Source organism: Vespa crabro, chromosome 2 (assembly GCF_910589235.1).
Source record: "Vespa crabro chromosome 2, iyVesCrab1.2, whole genome shotgun sequence".
Taxonomy (NCBI): domain Eukaryota; kingdom Metazoa; phylum Arthropoda; class Insecta; order Hymenoptera; family Vespidae; genus Vespa; species Vespa crabro.
Window position 1 is genome coordinate 13,661,339 of NC_060956.1, and position 27,303 is coordinate 13,688,641.

Sequence of the window (27,303 nt, forward strand, 5' to 3'; positions counted from 1 at the left end):
ATATTTTATAAAATTATTAATATAAGTAAAAAATAGTTCATTTGTAGCATTAATATCTTTCCATTTGAAATAATCAATTATCAAAACTATTCTTATAGATATTTATAAAAATAGTAATTACACTAAAAAAGAGTACCTTAAATTAGTTACCTAGACTTTTAATACAAACTTCAAAAGGAATACTGTTTTATAAGGTACAGTATTAAAAACAATACTAAGCGCGCTTAATTTCCTTTCATGTATCCTTGATCATATTTCAAAGATGATGTATCAAACCGTTTGTTACATGATAGTGGATACAAATTGTTACTGTTTAATGTTACACCATGTTATTACTTTCATGATATAGATGGCAAAGAAAGAGTATTTGAGTTTTCTGTACAAATATTTTTATCACAATCCTTATTATTTATTTTAAAGAAATCAAGTAAAGATGGAGCAAGAGATGTAGAAGTTTTGCATCCTTTTAATGGTTCCATTGATTTGGATCTACTACTTCTACGTACAGGTATACTTGTTTTAGGACTAGACAATTTTTCTGAGGATATTTTAGTTCTCTGCTCTTTATATTTCTCTCGTATTTTTGTTAACCAGTCAACATTTTCCTTGTATTTCTCAGGAGACATTTGAAGTAGGTGAGGTGCCGTTCCATCTATCACAAAATTTGGCAGATTCGATGTAGGTGAAAAAGGAATTGATGTATTATTTGTTTCTAAAGCAATATTTTTAAATTCTGGAACATATGAACTTGTGCTTGGTTTATCGTAGTCATAACTCTTATCGCATATAGTAGTTGTGTCAGTCTTTTGACTGAAGAGCCTTCTAGCACCACGATTTTCTATGTGTGCACGTTTTATTATCATTTCTAAATTTTCTTGTATAGGAGATAAAATTGTTTTAAATTTTCCATCAGATTGTGATTCTTCAGTTATCATTTGTGAATAAGTTCTCTTAAAACTATTACTATTACTTTGTTTATACAAATCTCTCGATTGATTATCTATATCGTTAGATCCTGGTGTACTATCTATTAAATGAAACAAAACATTTTATTATCTATACAATATATATTTTATATGTATACTCACTTGGTGTTTTATCAGATCCAGGTGTATGTTCTTGCGTTAATGCATATCGCCGGAAAGTAGTTGGTGTTGTTTCCATTTTCAAATTTTCTAAGGAGTTCGCACTGGAAACAGTTTCTGCTTTACCTCTTATTTCTAATTCTTCATTATCTATTTTATGCTCAAGTCCAATTCTCCATATTCTATGGCATGAATCATCCGAACAAGTCACTATCTATGTAATTATTAAATTGAAATATAATCTTTATATAAAATAAAGGTCTGTTTTCCTACTGTTTATTTTAACCATTAGAATACCTTGGTTTCCCCAACAGTGCACCATGCAATGCAAGTAACTTCTTCTGTATGACCAGAAAGTTTAATTATTGGTCCACCAGATCGTTTAGTATGCCAAATGTATGCAAGCTCATCACTAGAACCACTAGCCAGGTATCTTCCATCAGGGCTTAAACAGGTTTTTACATAATAGGTACGATTTTGATGTCCATAAAACTCTGCAACTGTGATATAAATAAAATTACTTAAAATATCCTAAAATATACATTTCACAATGTTACTTTCATATTTTAAATTACCTGGTTTTGGATTATAAGAAGATATATTATACGCATATATGATATTGTCCATACAACTAGCATACAATGTAATTCTAGCTGGACATACTAACAATGAAGAAAATCCGTTTCTTGTACTATTTCCTGCATAATTCATTGTATGTTTAGCTAATGGATCTTTTTTGTGAACAGTATAATTTTTTCTTAAATCCCAGACTTTAATTACCCTATAATTATAAAAAGATTTAAATGTGAGATTACCTTCTATTCTTGATACTATTTTTTATTTAGGACTTAATTGTCTCTAAGTTACTTACCCATCCCCAGCAGCACATGATAATAATGAAAAATCATCTTGAAAAGCAAGACTGGTTATACTTTGCGTACAAGACGTGTGATTCAGAGTTTTACGGTGTCTATTATTATTTGAAGATATGCTACTATGTGCATTAGATATACAATTATCTGCTTTAGGCTGATCACTATGATTTGCTCTTATATCCCAAATCATTATACTTCCATCACGAGCTCCTGTGGCAAAGACAGCTGAAAAATAAATGTTCTTTTCAATAAAAATGTAACTGAGAAGAAAGTATAAATTCAATGTATAGCACATATATTAAAACATTACTATAATTAATTGTTCTTATACCTTTATCTTGATGACGAAATACTGCTGTTTTTACACTACGTGTATGAGCATGAAAATATTCAATTTGTTTAATTTCGGATCTAGATACATCCCACAATTTTGCCGTGTGATCTCCTGACGCTGTTACTAACTTTAATTCACCAGGCATCCATGCAATATCAAAAATTGCATTAAAATGTGCCTGGAATGAATATGAAATTAGCAGACTCATATTTCTATTATTTATAATTTTCATATACTATTTTTGTATATATGCATGATAAAAAGAAGAAGTAAATTATACAAATTTCATTAAAGAACAATGTAATACCTGAGTTCCTTCTAATGGTTTATCATGGTTTCCTTTAATACTTATATCTTGTAAAGCTATTTTTCCATCTTCATTTGCTAAGGCAAGTATTTGTTCATTATTTTCCTTGGTACAAAAACGGCAAGCAAAAACTGGTGGTTCTGGATTATAATCTGGAGCATTTGTACTTGGTGATATTCCACGATATACATCATTATGATAGCATTTTAAACGATATAAGGCTACGTCATAATCACGTATAAATTCTGAAAATAAAATTTCATTTTTTCTTACTAGCATTTAAAAAAGAATAAGTATTATTTCCAAATAGAATACAAAAAAAATATATGATTTCTTACATGACAATACAATTTAAAAAATACATGATATATATGTATATATAACCTTTTGTATAAAACAATATATTCATTTTTATTTTCTATAATAATATATAATTTTCTTAATAATTACCAAACCCCTCTTGACGCCTCGTAATAGAGTGCACTAAGCTCATTTTTATCTTGCATTAATCAAACGTTTTATTAATTATATCGTTATACAATAATTCATATGTCTAATGTTCTACGCGCGAAAACTAGTTACTTCTCTTTGCAAATTTGATGAATACTCATGTAACGATTATTATATATATTTGATAAGGTAATTAATATTTACATTCACAATATTTCTATGAACATCATTAATATAACATTTATTTTTTCATGCAATATAAAATTTTTTATATTTCTAAACTAGCCTCTAACTTTGATTTTGAAGTGATCAAATAAATTTGTAAACGTTACTTAAATTGATACAAAAAGCGTTTTCGTTTGGTCTCTCTCTCTCTTTCTCTCTCTCCCTCTCTCTCTCTCTCTCTCTCTCTTTCTCTCCCTCTCTTTCTCTCTCTCTTTAAGAACGTAGTCGGAAGGATTTCAACATATAAACCCGTATGAAAAACATATTTTTGATGCTATTTTTTGAAAGTGTTCACAAAGACATCTAATAGTGAAGGTTCGATTTACTTATACAGCTAAGTTGAATAAACTTATCGTAGATTTAATATTTAGTAAAAACTGATAGAAATTTATAGATCATGGAGTGAATTTATAGTAGATCTTTCAAGAATGTTCGGGAATGTTTTTTGCACGATATCAAACGAATTGTGTTCATACCAAAGTATATACTATTTGATCAGTAGATATTTCAGTTGTACGAAGTATCTAGAAAACGTATATATGGTATTTTGTACTTATACTTGATGGACTTTATTATTATGTACTAAAGGAATTACTAATTTCTTGGTTCATGGGTGCTTCATATACAAGAAAAAGAAATACGAAAATGAACAAGTATGTTTAATATGTATATATATATGTATATATTTAACCGATCTTCAGACTTGATTAAAAATAGTTCTGATTGAATACTTTTCTATGTTGTTAAAATATAATTATAAATTAGATTACATATAACAATTAATGTATCGTTATTTTAGACCTACTTCAAATTCTGAAAAAACAAGTGGAGAGAGTCATCCTAGCAGTAGTGCAAGACCATTATCTATAGAAGGGCCGAGTACTTCAAATAATCTAATTCAATCACAGCTAATGCCAGAACAGCCAAGGCAACCTTCTGATCTTCAGGGCCTTCTGCGATTTGCTATCGAAGCGTCCCAAGCAGAAGGTGTAACACATGAGCCTCAATTTCAATCTCTAGATGAAGAAGTATGCACGCAATTAGATATTTATTGTATAGTGTATTTCAATATTTCAGTTATCATTATATTTTGTATATGTTTTACAGAAGAAAAAGTTCTTAAGTGAAGCGTTATCTTCATTAACTGTAAATGTGATAGAAGAATTGCAGAAAGCTATACAATTTGTATCAAATGTTGTGGATCTTAGGGCTGATGATGACTCCTCTGAATATGATGCAACTCTTGAGCGAATTGCAGATTTTGTGGATAGTATTGATATTGCCAATGATTTTTATAAAATTGGTGGCTTTTCAATATTTGGTCCATGTCTAAATTCTTCTCACAGTAGTATCAGGTGGAGAACAGCAGATATAATTGCTGAATTGACACAAAATAATCCATTTTGTCAACAAAGAATTTTAGAATGTGGATTGTTTCCAATATTATTAGAAATGGTAGATAAAGATCCTTCAGAAGCTGCAAGAATCAAATCTTTGTATGCTGTATCATGTATGTACAAAAAATGTATTTAATATGATTATGAATATTTGAATTTACTACTAAAAAATACTATTTATATTTGTTATATAGGTATAGTAAGAGGACAGCCGATGTCTTTACAATACATAGATAAAAACGATGGTTATTCTGTTTTTTTAAGAGCTATGCAAAGTTCAGTGAAAAAATTACAGATAAAATCTGCCTTTTTACTCTCATCACTTTGTAACAAAGATAATTCGGATAATTTAAAAATTACTTTCGTTAATATGGGATTAATTGAACAAGTAGCTGGATTATTAGCATCAGATAATATTTCTCCAGAAATAAGGTAAAAAATAACAGTTTTTATAAATATAATATTAAACTATACATATATTTAAATAAAATTTTCGTAAAATTAATATATTTATTTTTAAGATAAACTTTTATATATTATTATATTTTTAGAGAGCAGTTATTAAGTATTCTTACTGGTTTAACAAATAATACTCTCTTACCAGCATTACGAGAATGTCGCAGACCAGAACTACGTTTAAAAATAACACTTGAACAATGTCTAAAAAAATTAACATCAGAAGATAAAGAAGAAATAGATATGTGTCATCAATTATTAAACAAAATATTTTGTGATAATGATATTGTTGAAGAAAGATAATGGAATATATTTCCAATTGTATTACATCAAATTATGATTGTAAAAACAATTTAATAACAAGGATAACAAAGACAATGCATCTAGAATACCGCTTAAATGCTTGAATTTCTTTTATTCTAATTTATTATATATAAACAAAAAATGCTAAATTATTAAACATATTACATTTCTATATAACTTGTACACATTTTTGGATTACGTTTAAAGTAATACGTGTACATTATGACTACATATTTTTTAAATACTCAATTTTTATCGTTAGTTCGTGCTAATTTAATCATAAGTCATTTTAAATAGTGATACTCTTAAATATATGTTCATGCGTAGTTAATATAATTTAATGCACAGTAATGCATAATATATACTTATATACCCTGCGGCTATTAATTTGTCATTCCCTCTCTATGCAACTAAATTTTCCTTTCCGTAATTTATATTATCTCTCCGGTTCCATTCTCAAAGAAAAATATTAATATATTCAATAATGTTTATAAGTGAGAAGATGTCAAACCAATGATATATTTAGAAACATGTAATAAGCCAATAACGATAGCTGTCTCATTGTATAATTATTTGTAAATAATGAAGCTGAAGATGATTTGAGAGAAAGAGAAAATTAAAAAGTTCCCCACATAGTAAATTTTTTTTATTCTATAATAATTTCATGTAATGCATATTTGATGTTAAAAAATGGAATATAAATTAAGAATCACTTATTTTTTTAACAGATCATTTTCATTCTTTATTATTTATTTATATTTTTTATTATAAAATAATGATAATTTCTATAGGGATAAGTATGACTGATAAAAATTGGAAACTTGGTATTCCTCCTCTCACTCATACCATTCATGACTTTAGATATACATAGATTCTTTTTAAACTACACAAAATTGGAGTATTACGTTTGATTATAAGCAGTGATGTCTGACAACAAAAAATCGGACGAACAAATAGAAGATTCGGAGTTAAATGATTTATTAGATAGTGAGTAAATCATTTTATTTTAATCATAAATTGGAATTTAACATTCTAACCTTTGAACAATTATATTTATGAAATGTTATCTTTTATATTTTTAATTTTCGTGAAATATTGTTCAAAATATTATTACTATATACACATAGGAGACTTTAAAAACAAAATTAAACAGTTAAAGTAATTATACAAACATTGAATTGAATATATATTTCTTTGTGATTATGTAATACTTAAATATTTATTATTTTTCCCAATAATATTTATTTAAATTAATAAAAAGTATAAACATTAAATAATAAATATTAGCAGCCGAATATGTTATAAAATATTTATGTTAAATTGAGTTTTATAATAATTTTATATTGATATTTATTATATTTTAGGTGCTTTGGAGGATTTTAATAAAAGCTCTACATTAGATGTGAAAGATGATGATGGTACAGCATCAAAAACTGTACCAGTGAATAATACAGAGGAAACATCTGCAGATATTGATAATCTATGGACAGAAGATTTTATTAAGCATGCTGCTGATCAATTTGAAAAAAAATTTCAGAATTTAATGCAAAATGGTAATTATATATACATATTTTGAAAAAAATATTACTTCTTGATTTTTCAAATAGGATCAGAAAGCGAATTAGGAGTTTCGTTTCAAAAAATGGCTCAGACGGTTGCTAATGCTATAGTTGATGGAGAAACTACAGATGGTGAACCTACAAGTGCTGATTTTCAGTCAGCTATTGCTCAAGCTTTAAAAGATTTATCCGTTACATCAGAAAATTTGCAGGTAATTCAAAAAATCCTTAACAAATAATTATAATATGAAATTAAATTTAATTATATTTTAGAATGAACCAGATCTTGTCTCAATGTTTGGGCAAATGAATTTAGAGGAAGGTGCAGGGGATATATTACCATTTATGCAAGGCATGATGCAATCTCTTTTATCCAAAGAAATATTGTATCCATCATTAAAAGAACTAGTAGATAAATATCCTGAATGGTTAGAACAAAAAAGAGCTACATTGCCTTCATCTGATTTACAAAGATATACAAAACAATTAGAAGTAATGCAAAAGGTTTGTTATTTATAACTAAAAACATATAATACTAAAAACAAAAAACAAGAATTAATTTGAAATTTATACATTTTAAGATTTGTAATGAATTAGAAAAAGAAAAGGATACTGATACAGAAGAAGTTAAAAAAGGACGTTTCGAAATGATATTAACATTTATGCAAGATATGCAAACTTATGGTCAACCTCCTGAAGAGCTTATTGGAGAACATCCAGCTCTTTTACAATTTGACTCTGAGGGTAATCCTGTTATTCCGCCATTACCTCCTGGAGTAGAACTCCCACAAAATTGTTGTATTATGTAAATACAATAGCATTGTAGATTCTTCTATATAAATAATATATCCGTTTTATCGATTTAAAAACGATTGCAGTCAGAATTGGAAATATTTAAATTTACATTATGTAATATGTCAATAACATGTTCATATAATGTTAGAAACATTCTATTCTTAGGAGAATGAAAACAAATTTTTTAATATGGTTAATATTTTTTTTAGAAAAATGAAGGTACATATTTTGTATCAATTGTATATTATTATACACAATAATTTATATAAACGTTAATGGTATATATGAGTGAAGACTGTTTTGTTTTGGTTTTACATAAAATAAATTTATGGAAAAAATATTGTTTGTTTTTTGCACTTATTAACATTAAATCAGATGTAGTAATATGCATTTATATGCATAGATTTTCTTTCTCTAAATAATTAAGAAATTTTCCTGTAAACATTTTATTTTTATTAGGATAGTAATAACATTTTACATGTGATAGCCAATTTATTTGTTCAGATAAATTATGATATAGTTTTGTCCTATGAAACATGAGAAAATAAACTTCTGAATATTCAATAATTCTAGTTGTGTTTGTATGAGAATACATACATTAAGCAATATATAATTTTAACTGGAACTAGTACATATATTCATATCTTTTTGCCAATAATACTTCAAGATGGAGAGAGTGCTGCTACACCAGGCAATACTTTCCCTTCAAGTAATTCTAAACTTGCACCACCACCTGTGCTCACATGACTCACTTTGTCTTCGGTTTTCCATTTAGCAGCACAAGTTGCTGTATCACCACCACCTATAATAGTAATCGTACCACGACCAGTAGCTTCTACAACATTATCCATTAAACTCTTTGTGCCTTTATTAAAATTTTCAAACTCAAACACTCCAGCTGGTCCATTCCATACTATTACTTTTGCCCTTTTAATTGGTTCTACAAAATTAAGAGTATATACTTAGCATTTATTGTACTTACACATTCATATAGATTTTAACAATTAAGAAATCAACTAGCCTGCAAATAACTCCCTAGACTTTGGTCCAATATCCAAACCTATCCAACCATCAGGTATACCAGTTTCTATAGTAGCTTCACCTACGGCCGCATTTTCTGCGAATTTATCTGCTGTTATAAAGTCTACTGGCAAGTGAATTTGAACATTACTTTTCTTTGCTTTTTCCAATAAATCATTTACAATTTTTGCACCTTCTTCATCAAATAAAGAGCTGCCTATCTATAAATGATATAAATAATTCATATAATAAATTTAAATAAAGTTATATTAAATAATTCTTACTTTCATATTCTTTGAAATTTTCAAAAATGTAAAGGCCATTCCTCCGCCTATAATCATTTCATTAACTTTGTCTAGTAAATTATTAATTAATTGGATTTTATCAGTAATTTTTGCTCCTCCTAAGATAGCTAAGAATGGACGTTCTGGATTATCTAAAGCTTTGGCAAAATATTCCAATTCTTTCTTGAGAAGAAAACCACTAGCTCTAACATCAAAATTATCTCCCATCATGGAACTATGAGCACGATGGGCAGTTCCAAAAGCATCGTTTATATAAACATCCCCTAGCTTTCTCAAAGACTCTCTAAATTTCGTGACATTATCTTTGTCAGCTTTTACCTATGAATAAAAATCATCTAAATATAATGAAAAAAATAGAGATATTTAATTTTTGTCATCTAATAATTAAATATATACTTTGCTTCCATCTGGACCAATTCCTTTTCCTTCTTCTTCAATATGAAATCTTAAATTTTCTAACAAAATAATTGTTCCATTTGGTGGATTAGCACATGCCGCTTCCACATCAGGGCCAATACAATCATCCAAAAATTGCACATCTTTTCCCAGAAGTGTTTTCAATTCCTCCGCAACAGGTTTTAATGTATATTTTGCATCTTTTTTCCCATCTGGACGGCCCAAGTGGGACATCAAAACAATCGATTTTGCTTTCTTATCAAGTGCATACTTTATTGAATCTAAAGCAGCAACGATTCTTTGGTTGTTTGTTATTTTTCCTTCTTTAAGTGGTACATTAAAATCCACTCTATAAAACATAAAGTAATAAATGATTCTAATTCTATAGACATTAATATTAAAAAAATTTAAGTTGTAAGTAAACAGATTCATTTAAAACAGAGGTTATCATATATACATATTATCAATCATAACTGTCATTTTCTTAACCTCTTCCAAAAAAAAAATAAAAATATTTAATAATACATATCTTATATTCATAAACGAGTAAATCTAAATAAATTTTTTTAATTTAACATACTTATTTTAATTTAATTTACTTTTTTTAATTTAACATACATATACATATACATATATATATATATATATGTATATGTGTATATATATATATATATATATATATGTGTGTGTGTGTGTGTGTATAATCATAGAAATATGATAAAACTATAATATATACCGCATAAGAACCCTTTTGTCGGCGAGATCCACCTTATCTATGCTGAGTTTGTTTAATGCCATTCTTACGTCTTCTGTTTTTATTCCTTTCTTTTCAACTTTAGTTATCCTCAAGCTCAAATCACTTGTAGATAATTTGACGAAATAACATGCAACGATACCTTCAGATGCTGTTGAGTGTCTCGTATAATGACTGACACGTTCAACAAAGTCAAAGAAAGGTCGCCGAGCGTAGCGACATCCTACAAGTTTTTGAATCGCGCGCATGTCGTGTGTTATGCATGATAGAATCTCTCAATGACACGTTTCATTATTTTACGATTATTAAATAGAAATGAATAAAGTATCATTATTATTAAAATATATAACAAAAATGAGAAAATATTTTCCAGTAATACAATATGATATTTCATTCAATAAATTACAAATTTTTTTAATAGAGTTTACAAAGAAGGACGCGACAGTTCGATATGGAACAATCTGCATATGAATACTTTTACTTTCTAATCGATTCTAATGAATTTGAAATAACCCACTGTTGATATCGTATATCTATTGAGTATCATTATAATTGATCTAATTTTAAAGAAAATTAAGAAATCTTTTCTAATATATAATACATGAACTACAACGATATTACCCATGTGGATTCTTTTGAATTGCATCAGTGATCGATCTGAAAGCCATCCAACTGAACCAGATTAATTAATTGCAGTATCGAATTAGAAGAGCAATCAATCTTTTGATCATTTATATTAACATATTAATATTGTTTATCTTTTAATAACCATAAATTTAAATAATAATAATAATGTTTTTTATGTAGCAGTTTTCCTAAATATTTTCTCGATTATTAAAACTATTTCTACATTATCAGGAAACAAATAAATGTAAATCCTATATTTGTTAGCAATTCTGTATACTTTACATTACTGTGTCACATCCGCAATGTCTCTGCAATGCTAACTGCACCGATTTTACTGCAGACGTCACCTAACGAGAAATAATTTCTTTTCTAATAGATTTATTATTGAAAATTCTTGTTGGATCCGCATAAAGGGAAATTTAATGATAAAATTTAATGAGATAGAAAATAATAAAACAGTTAAATTTTAAAATATTTTTCGAATCTTTACATACTTATGTATAATATGCTTTAATAAATATATCCATTAAATATCTTTAGTAATTTCGTGCACTAAATCTATCATTGACTTTAAATTTATTACAACAGAACAAAAACGAAATCGAATTTTATCATGAAAAAGATCGGATATATCTTTCGTATTATAAAAAGTAATAAGATCATAATTACGGTATCCAAACGTACCATTTAAAACAATGTTTTCTTGATTTACGATTTGTAATTATATTAACATATTCTGACTTCTTACAGACGAATCATACTTGTTGTTGCAAGTTTAACGACACGTTATAAACATAAATAACGATTTGCAGAAATTTTGTTTTAAAATTACAGCAATGCAATTGTAGATAGCTATGTTTCCGAGAAAATATCAAATCGACATCTAGTATCCTGGAATTTCGTTTGACAATGGTTATTCTTGATCCTGTCCCAGTGGCATAGTCTACATCTTTGTTTGTCTTCAAAGTTGAAATTCAAACATGCAGCATTTCTTCCAAAAATCACAAAAAAAGAAAAAAAGTCATTCGAACATCTTTCTTTTCTCTTTTAGATTTTTATGCGATATAAGGTCCTAACTGAAAGGATATTTTCCAAATAATAATAGTGTAATATTATATTATTGTAATTATTCTATTTTAATAAATTTCATTTTTCACTTATTCAGAATAGAGAAAATACTTTTTTTTTAAGATATTGAACTAAACTAAACTAGGTTAATCTATCAACACCACCGAGAAAAGTGTCCTGCTAAAAATATTGCTCTTTAATAAAACGCATGCATGATTTTTGTGCGCTACTTAGATCACTGTTAGCCAAGAAATAAAGATAGACAATCTTACAATATCTGCGGAAGTAGAATGTGCTTATTTTTGGATTTATATACAGCTGTTATTGATGCAAAGGACAAAGATTAATGTTTGAAATTTTAACACTGAAAAATTTAACGTAATTTACTGGTTTATGATTTATTGATCGTGTCCTGAAAACAGAATATGGCTCTTTCAACAATTTCGATTACTTCTTGAAAATACAGTCACGCAATACTGTCACCCTATCTTAGATATTCGTTCTTTCAAAATAAATAATTTTCACGACTGTGGAACTATGTGTCATGGTATCGATGTATGTCAATGAACCATCTCTCTTTCTCTATTGTAAAGCTCCGTTGATCGACTGCCAAATCGAATGTCAATGTTCGGAGTAGTTATCATAAATAAGAGGAGAAACGATTTCTCCCCTTCATTTCTTTCTCCGTTGATCATGAATGGTGACTTTTTCAACCTGCTCGATGGTCACCTGACCCTTTCTCGTCTAAGCGACCTCTATTGCGACCTCTCTGACCGCCGATGCTGAAGCTCTTAAAACGAATAAACCACGGCGACTAAGCTCTAATTCCAACCAAAATAGCTCAACTTTTCTGAACGCGGAGGCGGCTCGCTTATAATGTTCCAAGATATACTTTCTTAAGGAGTATACTTAGGAGTACATTTAAAGGAGCATATTAAAATTTGTATTGAACACTGTCCAACGAGATTACGTTGATTTGTGTTAGTTTACGACAGAACGTCTTAGAAGAGATCTTGATGAACTTTCGTATTTGGCATCAAGAATTGTCAGGCATCATGAATAAAGAAAAGATCATACTTGAATATAGAAGTATATCTAAGAGAATGCACACTTGCAGATCTGTAAAGTAACGTTCGTGAATAATGAAAAATATTACATGAACTCTATCATTATAATAGCATGAATAATAATAGTGTAATTAATTTAAGAAAGTAAATTAAATGTTTCTGATAATTTCAAATAGATTATTTCATCTGTTTCACGAATAATATTTCGATCTGTCTGTGTCTATTGTCGTATAGTTGTATTTGAACGCATAATTATATCCGTATTAATGGTGCCAAAACGAAGGCAAAAATCAATGGTGCAGAATACATTTCCCGACTAAGGAAAATTAGTACAACGCTTTGCGAATAGAGAATAGTGCGACCGCCTTTAATTTCTTGAACGTTTTTTTTTTTTTTTGAAATTTTCACATTATTAAATGATTTCTTGGTAGGAAAGAGAACGAATTAAATAAGTGATATTGTAAATACGTAGGAAAAAATCGATATAGCACAATCATTCAAAATCTATTAGAGATTTAATCGATGTTAGTTTTTTATCTTTAATGGATTCCTTCTTTCTTAAATTTGTACGAAAAGACGGTGCAATACTGGGGAAGGAAAGAAGAACGAGTGGTACGTGCAGGAGGAAGGGGTTGGAAAAAAGGGATCGCGACGACGGTGTCGGTCCAATGCCAGTGAAACTCGCCTCGACGAGCTGGGTTTGGCTCGGCCTCTCGAAGTCGAGTGCCGAGCGCCGAGTACTAACGAGTGCCGGGAACGAAATTCTGTCTGCTAGAGGAGGCACTTACTTCGTTAATGCCTTTAAATGTGAAATCGGTTGCGTTAATCGTTCCGTGCGAATACAGCACGAAGGATCGTTCATCTCTTCTTCATTTCGATTATCACGCTTATACGGTAGTTCTAGATCACAGCCTCTTAAACATTGAATAATCTTTCTTCCAACGTACATCATTGGTCCATTCTTTCTGGATCTCATCAACGAATTCTAAACCGACCAAAAACTACTTCTATTCTTCTCTTTGGTCACTATACTTCGAAACCATGAAGTGGTACGTGTTATCACGATACACGATTTTTCCTTTTTACCGTAAGCTTTTTTAAGGATCGATCACACGAGAAAAAACATTCTTTCAATTATTTCGATCTTTAAGATCTCTTCATTAAAGATGAGCCTGCGATCATTTAATAAATAATCATTTTATCCAAACTTTTCTCTTAAAATGTAAGAAAACAAATCAGTTTTTTATTATAGGTACGAAAAAATTGAAGATTATTTTATGTAATTTTATTATATCTAATGAGAAGATATTTTGATACAACGAATCAAATAAGGGACATTATATATTATATAGCTGCTTCTTTACTGAGCAATGTCTTGCTTTGTAAAATAACTTAACTTAATATTGTTTCCTTCTGTTTTCATTTATTTTATAAGAAAGCCGTGGGACGTACGAAATGTATTCCTTTTACCGACTACACGATAAGTAACGACATATTTATTCGAAAAATCGATGCGATTATGAATCCTCAAGGAATATTATCCACTATAAATGTCTAGTATGTAGTTGATAATAAGCAACGAGATGAACGCCTACGATTTTCAGTAATTATATACACTTTTATTTGGCCTCAACTTCGAGGCAAATATTCGATATTGAAACTTGATATCTCGCCAACGCGATACCATATAAATTCGATCGAAAGATTTATCGTGATGATCGGATTCCAGTCTTAACATTTCGTATCGATTGATATCGAAAGTTCTTTTTGTGTTCGATAAGTGAGTACATCGAACTGGTTATGTCAGCTAAATAATTGTAACATCGGTCCTAGATACTCTATCATTCGGGGAGTCAATTGTGTACGAAACGAAGAGTGACCGCGTAGTTATTTATGCTCTATGGTTACTCTAAAATAAAAAAGTTCAACGAAAAATCTTCGAAAAAGTGCTGTGTCGGAGAGAACGATGTTGCCTGCTGTATCACACACCGAGTGGGGCCGTTTAAAAATAGATGTTTAAACTTAAATTATGCCCTCTGGTGAAGGGAACCGGTAGAATAGCGGTCAAAATTTCATAGTCTTACAGTAAGTTCCTTCGATCTTTATCGAATTTGTCGAATTGCGGAAAAAAAATAGATGTTCTTATACACTCTTTTAATTTTTATTTTCATTTATCGAATCATATTTAGAATATGATATTAGATTTTGAATATAATATAAGAAAAATAGACAGAATACAAGTAATATTTGAAACAAACAATATCGATAGTTACTTTTCAATACTTTACAATATTTTGATGTATTAAAAATCATGATATAAAAAAAAATATTTGAAAACAATATTAGAAACATTTTATAATTTTTTTCAGTATTTTATGCTTTATTAATAATAGCACGAAAGAATATTTATGTGATATTTTCAAAATCATTGATTAAAAGAATAAAAGAAATATAGGGAAGTTTTCAATTATAAATATGTACGATTTAAGTTTATTAAATAATACTTCTTTGCGTATAACTATCTCGTAATTATCTTTAATATTATCAGAACTAAGCTAATTAGAAGTTTTTATTTTATTTAAAAGAAATTTTAAAAGCGAAAGTAAGCCAGTTGTACGACGATCTTTACCTTGAGCATGACATTCACCTACGAGCGTTTGTGCGAATCACGCATGCTTGAGATGACCGATACATATGTGCACATGGTTGTGTGAGTTTTAGGTGTGCATGCATGTACGCTAAAAGCTAGAATAAACACGTTTGTATGCAAGTTCGGTATGTGCAGCGGTGCAGTTTCAATCGACCAACTCAGTTTATCGGTATGCGATTGGCTAGTAAAACTGCTCGCTTAATTTCTTTACGCAAGCTCGTGATACAAAACGCCAACTTATATATTTCATTTGTATTGCTCTCTCCTATCATTTTTGTTCAATGAATAATTCTTTTCATATATAGGTACGACCGACTATCTTTAAATCGAGATCATCTTATTGACGCATTCGAATATATATATAGAAAATTTGTTAAAAAAAATTGAGTACAATCTTGAGTTCTTTATAAATTATTATTATACATAGAAAAATATTTGTAAGATCGCAAACATAAACATCACTTTAAACTATCACTCATTGAATCGAGCTAATATTTAAATTGATTCAAATAATCGAATTTCTAAATCGAATGTTTGTCGAGACAAAATTCTTAAAATACATCAAGCGTGCGTGAAAAAGAAAATAAAAAGATCAAAAGATATATTAGAACTGAATCGTTTCGTGTGCAAATACGAAAAGATGTGTAAAAATTTCGAAAGAAAAAAAAAAAAAGGATCATTTAGACGATGATATTGCGCGTATCCTTACGCATTACCCTGTCGCGTCGCATGACGTATTGTGCAGGCACATTCGATAAGTGCATTCGATAGGCGCACACGATAGGCGTTATATGTATATGTTATATGTATACTACATACTGTTGCGTGTGCGCTACTCTCAAAGGCGCTAAAAGAACGGCACTTGGACGAGTTGTTAGTTAAGGGAGACTCGGAGAAGAGGGGTTGGTTCAGAGTAGCGTGCGACAGAAAAGGGACGGTGAAAAAGAGAAATCGAAGAACAAAATATAATAAAAACGGCGCGGCGTTTCATAGGTCTCGGAAAAGAGAGAAAGATTCATCGATCGAGCGAGCCAAGTGCTATCTCGTGGTCATTACGAATAACACGGTCTTCGGCGCGATGCGGAATGGTAAAATCGAAAAATGGCTGTTTCATTTGCGTGCGCTCACTTTTTCGCTCAGATCTACATTCAGTTAATTATTGTTTCTCATTAATATCATTATTTCTTATTTCGATATTTTGCATAGAAAAAGAAAATGAAAGGAGAACAAGCGAATGACGTTTCGAGGGACTTTGACTCTTTATTGGAAAGGGACGAAAGGGGGTAAGGGATGCGAGGGGAAAATGCAAGAGAGAAGTGCGCGATCGTAAGGAGAGGTGCGTTCAGCGCTCGATCGCACGGCAGAAGTCCTCCGACTCGCGGAGGAACGCCGTGTCGGCGGCGCTCGTAGCAGACGACACTGTTAGTAAAAATAAAGTGTCATTGTATATTTGGATCAGTTCTTTCTCGTGTGTGCAAGTGGGGTTCGAGAAAAAGGCATAGGATTCTCGAAGGGGGGGGCGAGTCTTCGGGATACATTGAAAATTCGATCATATATTAATGTCGTCTTGTCTACGGTGGTAACAAAGTAGTAGTAATAGCGTTGAGAGGGCATTATTGTGGGAACGTGTGCTTCCCTCTTCCAACGACAATGAAGAAGAATTGGTTCTCTACGAGAAATTTTTCTTTTATCGAAAAAGAAGACCGCGAAAACATCATTTTGTGGCAAGAATTACGTTTGAAACGATAAAAAAAGAAGAAAAGAAAGAAATAGAGAGAGATAGGAAAGAGAGACAGGTATAGGGGAAGAACGAAGAGAGAAAGAGAGAGAAGCCAAGAAAGGAAGGCGACAGCAAACGCTGTGCGACGACGGGAGCTAGAGAGGGTAGAGGGAAAGAGAAAGAAAAGAAGAGAGAGAGAGGGAACGGGTGTATAGAGGGCTGACGACACGGTGGGGTAGACGGCGGGTTAGGCTATGAAGTAGGTGGCGGGACGAAGGGAGGGTTGAAGGAAAAGCTAGGAAGAGGTACCGCCGTCGTCCCCTTCCCCTTGTGCTCTAGCTGCACCCTTCGCTTGCACGCAATTATGGCTGCCTAGCACAGGGCGCGTATTGACCAATTTTCTATTACCCGCGCTAGAGTTAGGTTAAAGATCTCGTCGCGAGATTCTTTCTCGGGGTGTGTCGATCCTTTTTCGCTTGCGTTGATAGCCCGTAATTCGGGCCATCATCTAGACATCGTCATTGAAGATGTCGCGATCATACGAATAAACCACCCTTCGTCATAATGACACTTCAAGTAAAGGGTTGGTTCCGTTTTCCAGGCATCCTAATCATCTTGAAAATTTAGTGCTGAGGAATGTAGGCGACGAAAGTACGGATCAAAACAATAATATAACTATGACGAGCGAGGATTTATTACAACCTGGCCATGTGGTCAAAGAACGATGGAAAGTGGTAAGAATGCGAATTATTTGTTCTCTCTTTTGTTCTCTTTTTTTATCATTTTTCGCCTTAACGCGTTCTCTCGACTTTAGAGAACGTAAACTTTGCACGTTTTTTTCTTGAATCTTATTAACTGTAGATTGATTAAGAAACAAACCTGTTTTATTTAAATAAAATTAAAAAAAAATAGTATTTTATGAACTGCATTATGTTTTTGAGTTGATCCACTTCCAATTCCAGAATCTAGGTTTTAAGTTTTATCTCTTTTACAAATACCAATAAAAAGAACATTTAAAAGACTATATCTCTGTAGTCTTTTCTAAATAGTTTGATATAGCGTACAGACTAAGGTGTAATATATATATATATGTATACTATAGGTTAAAAAAATAGGGGGTGGCGGATTTGGTGAAATATACGAAGGCCTAGATTTAATGTCAAAAGAGCAGGTTGCTCTTAAAGTGGAATCCGCACGTCAGCCTAAACAGGTCCTTAAAATGGAAGTTGCTGTATTGAAAAAATTGCAGGGTCAGTATAGAATACCCTTCTATATTCCTTCAATATTTATATGCTTGTTTATAAAAAAATGTGTTTCTGGGATATTTCTGTGGCTGTATTGTTATATTGATTGTATCAATGAACCTTTACAATACAGATTTGAATCAAATATAAAATAAAAATATTTTTTAATACATATATTGCTCTGTTTCAGGTAAAGAACATGTTTGCAGATTTATAGGCTGTGGTCGTAACGATCGATTTAATTATGTTGTAATGCAATTGCAAGGAAAAAATTTAGCTGAATTAAGACGAGCACAGCCAAGAGGTGCTTTTTCATTATCAACTACTTTACGACTAGGTCTTCAAATTCTGAAAGCAATAGAAAGTATACATCAAGTAGGCTTTCTTCATAGAGATATTAAACCTGTAAGTGTCTTTAATATTCTTAATATTTAATTTCCTTGTTTTCCTACCTTTACATTCGCATATTATTTTTTAGTCTCCTGAATTCTTGTTAAGGCAATTATTTATTACATTTATGTTTACAGTCAAATTTTTCTATTGGACGCCAATCATACAATGCTAGGTTGGTATATATGTTAGATTTTGGTCTAGCCCGCCAGTTTACAACAGGTACTGGTGAAGTTAGACCACCCCGTGCTGCTGCAGGGTTTAGAGGAACCGTCCGGTATGCATCTGTTAATGCACATAAGAACAAAGAAATGGGACGACATGACGATTTGTGGTCTTTGTTTTACATGCTTGTAGAATTCGTTAATGGTCAACTACCATGGCGTAAAATAAAAGACAAAGAACAAGTTAGTTGATACTCAAATTTTATACTCGTAATACAAGATATACATACATCTTACATAAGTCTTTTTAAAATTAATAGTCATACAGTGTTATATGTTTTATAGGTAGGTTTTATGAAAGAAAAGTATGACCATCGCTTACTTTTAAAGCATCTTCCATCTGACCTTCGCCTGTTTTTGGAACATATTCAGGTATGCCTTTTTCAAATTAATACAAGTTCAATGTATTTATTGAAAAGGTAGATCTGCTTATCTCTTACCTTTATATCTATATATGTAATAGTATTCCAGCGTTACAAAATTATTATTTAATAGATGTATATATAAAACTTATTTATAAATGTTAGGATTTTTAAACATATAAATGTAATATTTTTTTTACAAACAACATTCATTACAAAGTCTTTATAATAGTAAATAGAAATATAAATATCATAATACAAAATAAAATTAATACAATCATATTTTATAGAGTCTGGGATATGCAGATGAACCAGATTATGCAATGTTAGCTGGTTTGTTTGAACGATGCATGAAACGTAGATGTGTGAAACCAAATGATCCTTATGATTGGGAAAGACCATTGATAGCTAATGAAGGTTTATCAACTACCAGATCATTACCTACAGTTACTGTTCCTCCTGCACTTACAACAGCAACTGCTATTAATCAGCCTCCAACCATACCAACTGTAGATACAAACAACCAAGAAAATGTTGAACCAGACAACCGAAAAGAGTTAGATGTAAGAAATGTAGTTAAAATTATTTTTACAGTTTATAATAAGACCATAATTAATATAGTATTACTAGTAATATAACAGCAAATGTAGAATTCTAAAATTATGCCTGTTTCATATATACATATATTCATATATTAGAGACTAGTATGATTAAAAAAAGAACAATATGAAACACTTACTCTCGTTTGGGAAGATTAATTTCTTTATTTTTTATCAAATTTATTAAACAAATAGAGTCTAAATAGCCAAGCACAAACAATGAATAATCTAGTATATTCAATCTCATACTTTAATATTCATGTGTTCTTAATATTAATTTTAATAATAATATATATGCAATGATATCCTTGAAAGGCACTGATGGATTATGAAAGTGTATGTAGAAGGAACAGGCAACGTGAAGTTGAAAGTTCTCCAGTACCATTTGCATCGGCTATTAGTAATCATGGTCGAGATAAAAATTGTAATGCAACAATACCTACAACAGATAACACTCAGCCTGGTACACAAAATACTGCAATTCTTCCTGTAGTTCAAGGTAAATCTTTTTTGTATACTTGTGATAGTTTAAATTATTTTATTATTATTATAACATAATTTTCCTTTCTTTAGGTTCTCCTAAAAAAAGGCGTGCTTTATCAATGGCAGTAGAACCACAAACTCCTGCCACAACAGTAGAAAAGCAACTGGACAATGAAGGTGATGCATTAATGGCGTCTGCTTGTTCAGCTTCTGAAGTTCCTCGTTCTAAAGTGATGTCAAATGCAGTAACTCCATTAAGAAAATCTGCAAGTGGCGCAACATTTGCCCGTTTGCGTGTTGCAACTGCTCCAGAAAAAACTTCTGGTGAACCACCAAGTCCACGTGTACAAACTGAAGTGGATGCATCTTATTGCTCATATGATGTGACTAATACAAAATACATAGGAAATCAGAGTCCCGTATGTATACAGCATGACGTTTTATATGTGTCTTTATGTATATTATTTTCATTATATGTATTTCTATACAATAACTATAAAAAAAATTAATTATTTATATGCATCACATTAAAGCATTTCCATGGTAGTAAAACACTTTAGTATTAACCTTTTTTTCAGTCTCTGCACTTGAAGTATTTCTTTATTTTGTAAGCAGGTACCCCTGCTATCTTATATATGATTAGCAGGTTACTGAACAGAGGGAACCATTACGACGGGAACCAAGAAGAAGAACGGATGGGCGACAGCAAGGAAGAGCAGGACGTGCTACTGTACGGGATTGCTCCATTACGCAGTTTGCGCAGATAGATGACGACAATGTGTCAGCTTTACAACAAGTGACGAAAGGTGGTGGTGGATTAACATTAGCTTCACAATGGAAATCACAATTCGATGATTCTGAAGAAACAGATAATGAATGGAAAGGTGAAAATTTACAAAGTCCTGAGCATAAGGGTACGAATCTACCATCTCTGGTTCCACAGGTGAGTATTAGATCTATTATTTTGTTCAGAAGGTCAGACGCGAATAGAATACATTTACTCACAGAAATTTTATTTAGACTTTATATATGTGGATATAATTTTTTTTTTTAGTGCGGATTACATGTTCGCGTGTTTTATATTTACATCAGATATTATCTTTCAATTTTTTAAACAATACAATTTCAATAATTGATGGAAGTATCTGTTATATTCTAGCCATGTCTGCCCTATATCAACATCCTCGCTTGACACCTGCTGTACTGCCAAATCAAGTTCTTGATTACCGTCATTTTGAGTTCAAAATGCTATAGCTTCTCCTTTTACGTATATGTTAATAATTTCATTTCTTTGGATTAGAGTTACATGTATATCAAGATTAATAACGCAAGTGTACGCTATATCATAGAAAAATACATTTTAATGCATGACCTGTATTAAAAAATATATATAGGGTGTTTCATTTGATTAATCCATGCAAATAGAACACCTATGGTCATGCATTAATATACATTTATAATTTATTCTATATATGATCCATTTACCTTCTCCTAGAAGATGATAGTACACAAAACATTTTACTATTTTGTTGCAATGTTCTTTAAAACTTTGTTCCAAATTAAAAAAATACCATAATGTAATAAAAAAATACAGTATCAAGAAAGGTGTTCTTATGTGTATAAAGTAGTGGGATAAAGTATACAATTTTTAATGTAAGTTTATTGCATGTGTTCTACTGTGCTTACTAATAAAATATAGTAGGAGCAAAGTATTAATTACATTTATAAAATATAAATATGTATGGGTGTATAATAAGCTATGATTATAGTACTAAAATAATTAGTCTGAAATTTGATATTGTTTTTGCAACAAATATTTTAATATAATTATACGAATTTTATGGGAAATATTACATGTAATAACATTTTTTCTTTTTTACTTACGTTCATTTTTTTTATATACGTTTTGTTTATCCAGACAGCTAATGAAGCTAATACTACAACAACTTCAATACCAGTACCAACTGATACAAAAGCAGCAGGTCCACATCCAAGTAGTTCATCAAATACAATACAGCAGCATGTGGTAGTACCAACAGCTTTATCACGTATAAGTGAAGATTCTCCACGTCCGATAGTTCCACATAGATGTTTAAATATTGCTGGTATAGAAAAATATCCAGAACTCCAAGGAGCTCTTCCACGTGCTTGGAGCGTTCCTACATTAGCATCACACGTTCGTAACCATCTTGAAGCTCCATTGGTATGTATAATTATATATTACATTATATAATACATTTGAAGCAATAAAATAGAATCGCATCTCTGTGTGATATCATTTTTGTACTAATAGTTATACAATATCCTAATATACGGGTCCTTTTAACAGGTTCAACAAGCTGCATTTGATGACTTGTTTTATGAAGTAGATGTTATGAGAAACATTGCTACAAGATATGATGAACCAAGACAAAATCCACCACCAAGGAGAGCTAGTGTACCCGCTGTTGCTTTTTCACCTCATAATACTGTGCCAAGCACTCCTGCTGGTGATGAAGAAGAAGAAGCTGTAGCAGGAAAGCTTGAAATTAGAGTAGTAGACGCAACAGGAGGAGCCACAGTAATACAAACAAGTGCTGATAGAGAACCATTACAAAGTTAGTTGAACAATAAATGTATTAATTTTCTATTACTTTTGAAGAAAATAATATAAATATAGCTTTTGCTTCTACACATTACAGATATAGTAATAATTATCTGAAATTAATCTTCATTTTTTTATTGATAAAAGCTTTATTCCTTAATTAATGTAATTTATTTAATTCATTTAATTTACAGGAAAATTAACGAATGGTACTGCATGTAGTCCAGCTAGCCCAAATCCAGGGCCTGAAGAACCATCAGTATACTATGATGCAAATGAAAGTCGGGTACCTATTAACAATATTCAGAATAAAGAGTCTGGTGCTACCACTGCCGTAACCACTGTTCCAAACTCAGTGCCATTACTGCGTGAATATAAGGACAATAAAGAGAAAGAAACACCTTGCAGAACGTATAATATTCACAGTAAAATACCAATACCAGTGAAGAGTCCTAAATGTTCATTATCTGAATCAACTCCTGAAACTAACACACCAAATACTAGGACTGGAACAGGAAGTGAAATAGAAAAATCACCAGCACCCATGGTTGTAACTAAGGAAAGAGAAACTAGTTAGTAAAATGCTTCTTCATGATATATGCCAATTTTTTATATATCGTGTTATTAAATAGTACATGAGTTTAAAGTTTTCTTCATATTTAATTGAATTACGATAACTTTGATTTCTATATCTACGATAGATCAGAAAAAAAATTAAATATTTTTAGTAACATTTAATAAAGACATAGAGTTGTAGTGCCAAAATAATTTATAAGATTATAATACTTTGCAATGTAAAAGTATTCGTAGCTGTATAAATTTTCCTTTTAAATAGATAAATTTTTGTACTAAGAAAATGGAAATATTTTGCAAATAAGATTCAAATAATATTCTTACAAAGAATTAAACTATTTTTTAATAATACTTATTTAATATTAGGTATGATAGTGTATTAACTTGATAAAATTTTAGAATATTAATAATTTTATACGTTATTTAAAAAAAATATTTGTATACTAGAAAGCAATCTATTGAAAAGGTATATTTTTCTTTTATTAATTAAAAAAGTAGCTTATATTATTTTATATTATCACATCATTGGCTTAATGATTTGAAACTTACATTGTAATGCTTTTATCATACTATCTACCATTCCAATAATCTAATTTCATCTTATTATTAATTGCGAAAGAGAAAACAAATCTTTATTTAGTACTAAATATGTGTTGATTTTTGCAATTAATATTACATACAAATCTATCAATACTAATGCTACTAAATTTTAGCTATCAAAGGTAAACCCTTGACAGTACATATGGAGGCACCTGCACTTCGTCGTTGTGCTACTTTACCTGATGCAAGACCAAATATGTCACCTTTAACATCGGCTAGTTCGGCAGAAGATGAAAATTTAACTGGTTGTACACCAGCATTACGCCGTCGTAGACAAAGTGAAAAGTATGTAACAGATGCCAGTCAGCTTAATTTACGATTTCAAAGACCACAACGTAGGATGAGGCCAAATTCTGAAGTATTACCAAGATGCTTCCCTAGAGGTGTACCTTCACATCTATTAGGAGAAGGTGGTAAAAGAACAGAAGAAAGCAGTGATAATGATTCTGATAGCAGTGGTCCACAGAATACTCAACCTCCACCGCCGCCAGCAACTCTTCCACCTCATGTAGCGGAAAATAATGCTAGGTATAACATAGTTGATAAGCTCATTATTATATATATTACTAGATAATTACAAATATAATTATACTATTTCGTGTTCAGAATTATATAATATATACATATATATATATATATATATATATATTTATTTATTTATTTATTTATCGGTACAAGTATTTATTTATATATTCATCTACATGTATTTGACATTTCAGGTGTCGCAGATTTAGACCTATACCAGATGCTACAGTAGTTAGCAGAGAATCGTGAGAATTAGTGTTCAGAATTTCCCAAGTCTGCTTATATTACAATCAAGACAATTCAACCACAACCAAATGGGAGTGTCATACTTTCTTGGAAGAATACAGCCTTCATAGTAATCCGAGATGCTCATTAGAACTTAAAGACTTTGCTGAAAGGAACGGATATTCATTGTTATTTTATAAGAGAAGCACAGCACTATATTACTTTGGTATGTGATCGCGTAAAATATTGTTTTAAAATCACATTTTCAATTAAATTATCGTTATTTATGACTTGATACATTTTTTAATTTTTAGGACGTATAATTTACAAATTGCAGTAGGCTGAGCGTAATTGTAAATACTTTTATTTTCAGTGTACATTCAGTATAAAAAATCGAAATACTTAAAAGACGATGATTAGAAATTATATCCTTTTAATTATGAAATTCTTTAATACAATATAACTTAACAGTTATATTTTATATTACATCTAATTTATTACAATAAATAACTGTTTGGTGATTTTAACTTTTCATTTTTTCTGTAAAAAAAATAATATTTATTTATTTATTTTATATAATCCAAATTATATTATGAAATGATATTTAATTTTGTCAGAAACGTTGACAGAATGTTCAAAAAAATATATTTTAGAAATACCATAGTATGAAATATACTATTTGTGCACTGAAAATTTATTTTGAAGTTTAAATTGCATAAAATATGATGTGTTAAGATGTGTTTGAGGACTGCAAAAACAATGCTTTGTTATAACTTTTATCATGTAATACCTTTGGGTGTTAAATTATACATGATACACATACATCATGCGCGCGCGCTCGCGTATATACAGATGTAAATTATACTAATAATGCTAGAACTACATATGTACCAATGCGGATTATATTTAGCAATTTTACATACAATGTAAAGCACTTAAACAAAAAGTTATGCCTGATGCTAAACACAAATTCATACGTATAATAATAGTTACAACTTTGATCAGTATATCTTATTTACAGTTTAAATTGCAAAGGAAGCAAATATTTATCTTATAGAAGATAATTTTGAAGTAATTATTAATCCGGGCGAGTATGCTAGTCTTTAAAAGCCCACTACAGGAATCAACAGAATGCAACAATTTTTTAGTAACATCGTCCAGATTGTTTGTGTATCACATTAATTAATGATTTAAACGCACTGAGTATTTAGTATATCTATTGGTAATAGGCATTATGATTGATATGTTTTCAAAGTTTCTTTTTATTACACTAGAATCGTGCAATACTGAGTCGTTAAAAACTGTGATCATAAGTTGCAAAAAACTTATTAAGTTGATCACGATCTTCAATATTATTCCATACAAGCAGAAATAAAAATAAAATTGAAATGAGCAATGTTAGATCATCGGTTATAAGCTGCATTTTTTATTTAAAGATATTAGTATATTATAGCTTTATTTTAATATTCTAATAATTTCATACTTAGTTACTTTTTTTCGTTTTATCAACTAATTACAAATATGTTAAAAATATATAATGAGTGTCCAAATAACTTCAAGATTTAGACAATATTTTGGGGAGTAGAGAGTATTTTTATTGTAAATTGAGTAACATATTTTATTGATAACTTTATGTAATTCTTTTATTCAAATATTATGCAGCTTTTCCTATGAATAACCAATAATTTACAAGTGATTAAAATCTAGTGATTCTTAAAACTAGTCAAATAGAATTCTATAGTGCTGTATTATTACAATCAAATTTTTGAGTATAAAGTTATTATTTTGTACAAAAAAGGTTTTGTGCAATTTATGAAAATTTTCAAGCAGTAATATAAGATATAATGATTAGTTTTCAAAGTAAAAGAAATAAATTATTTATTAACAAAAGAGAAATTTTATTTTGTTAAAATAAAATGTTCTTGCATATTTTTATTGATCTAATATTAAAAGCAAAATTAAATAGGATAAACCTATAAGTATATATTCGAACAAATATATATAAAAGATGCAACACAAAAACATAACTATAAAAGTAAAGAATATAAATGCAATTTGCTAGTAAAGTACTAGTCAATCGTCGATTCTCTCTCTCTATATA

General features: G+C 30.0%; 5 protein-coding genes across 8 annotated transcripts; 3 read left to right on the forward strand and 2 right to left on the reverse strand.

The window, feature by feature from the left end:
- Positions 1 to 38: 38 nt before the first annotated feature.
- On the reverse strand, positions 39 to 3,360 carry LOC124421937 (protein lethal(2)denticleless). Its single transcript, XM_046957670.1, has 8 exons — positions 3,052 to 3,360; positions 2,602 to 2,846; positions 2,292 to 2,472; positions 1,957 to 2,185; positions 1,661 to 1,866; positions 1,383 to 1,585; positions 1,089 to 1,299; positions 39 to 1,027 (listed from the first exon to the last, which is right to left on the reverse strand). The coding sequence occupies exons 1-8, from the start codon at positions 3,092 to 3,094 to the stop codon at positions 339 to 341; spliced, it is 2,007 nt and encodes a 668-aa protein (XP_046813626.1). The 5' UTR covers positions 3,095 to 3,360; the 3' UTR covers positions 39 to 338.
- A 100-nt stretch (positions 3,361 to 3,460) lies between these two features.
- Positions 3,461 to 5,815, forward strand: LOC124421942 (hsp70-binding protein 1-like). The gene is made up of 6 exons (XM_046957682.1): positions 3,461 to 3,591; positions 3,671 to 3,929; positions 4,076 to 4,304; positions 4,384 to 4,786; positions 4,868 to 5,105; positions 5,225 to 5,815. The coding sequence occupies exons 2-6, from the start codon at positions 3,886 to 3,888 to the stop codon at positions 5,430 to 5,432; spliced, it is 1,122 nt and encodes a 373-aa protein (XP_046813638.1). The 5' UTR covers positions 3,461 to 3,591; positions 3,671 to 3,885; the 3' UTR covers positions 5,433 to 5,815.
- A 444-nt stretch (positions 5,816 to 6,259) lies between these two features.
- LOC124421945 (peroxisomal biogenesis factor 19) lies at positions 6,260 to 8,126 on the forward strand. The gene is made up of 5 exons (XM_046957687.1): positions 6,260 to 6,419; positions 6,797 to 6,985; positions 7,040 to 7,203; positions 7,265 to 7,495; positions 7,573 to 8,126. Exons 1-5 carry the CDS (start codon positions 6,356 to 6,358, stop codon positions 7,798 to 7,800), a joined length of 876 nt encoding a protein of 291 aa, XP_046813643.1. The 5' UTR covers positions 6,260 to 6,355; the 3' UTR covers positions 7,801 to 8,126.
- A 90-nt stretch (positions 8,127 to 8,216) lies between these two features.
- LOC124421938 (phosphoglycerate kinase) lies at positions 8,217 to 10,458 on the reverse strand. The gene is made up of 5 exons (XM_046957671.1): positions 10,244 to 10,458; positions 9,508 to 9,856; positions 9,091 to 9,429; positions 8,808 to 9,027; positions 8,217 to 8,726 (listed from the first exon to the last, which is right to left on the reverse strand). The coding sequence occupies exons 1-5, from the start codon at positions 10,303 to 10,305 to the stop codon at positions 8,449 to 8,451; spliced, it is 1,248 nt and encodes a 415-aa protein (XP_046813627.1). The 5' UTR covers positions 10,306 to 10,458; the 3' UTR covers positions 8,217 to 8,448.
- A 3,274-nt stretch (positions 10,459 to 13,732) lies between these two features.
- On the forward strand, positions 13,733 to 25,492 carry LOC124421934 (tau-tubulin kinase homolog Asator). 4 transcript variants are annotated; one of them, XM_046957665.1, is made up of 15 exons: positions 13,733 to 14,072; positions 17,995 to 18,127; positions 18,496 to 18,643; positions 18,828 to 19,042; positions 19,165 to 19,434; positions 19,537 to 19,623; positions 19,904 to 20,176; positions 20,528 to 20,711; positions 20,786 to 21,114; positions 21,339 to 21,638; positions 22,614 to 22,898; positions 23,025 to 23,292; positions 23,474 to 23,851; positions 24,566 to 24,980; positions 25,172 to 25,492. In XM_046957665.1, exons 1-15 carry the CDS (start codon positions 14,065 to 14,067, stop codon positions 25,224 to 25,226), a joined length of 3,348 nt encoding a protein of 1,115 aa, XP_046813621.1. In that variant the 5' UTR covers positions 13,733 to 14,064; the 3' UTR covers positions 25,227 to 25,492. The 4 variants fall into 4 exon arrangements, with proteins under 4 accessions (XP_046813621.1, XP_046813622.1, XP_046813624.1 ...); XM_046957666.1 differs by having other exon boundaries at positions 13,734 to 14,072; positions 21,342 to 21,638; XM_046957668.1 differs by lacking the exon at positions 13,733 to 14,072 and adding an exon at positions 16,601 to 16,761.
- The last annotated feature ends 1,811 nt before the right edge of the window (positions 25,493 to 27,303 follow it).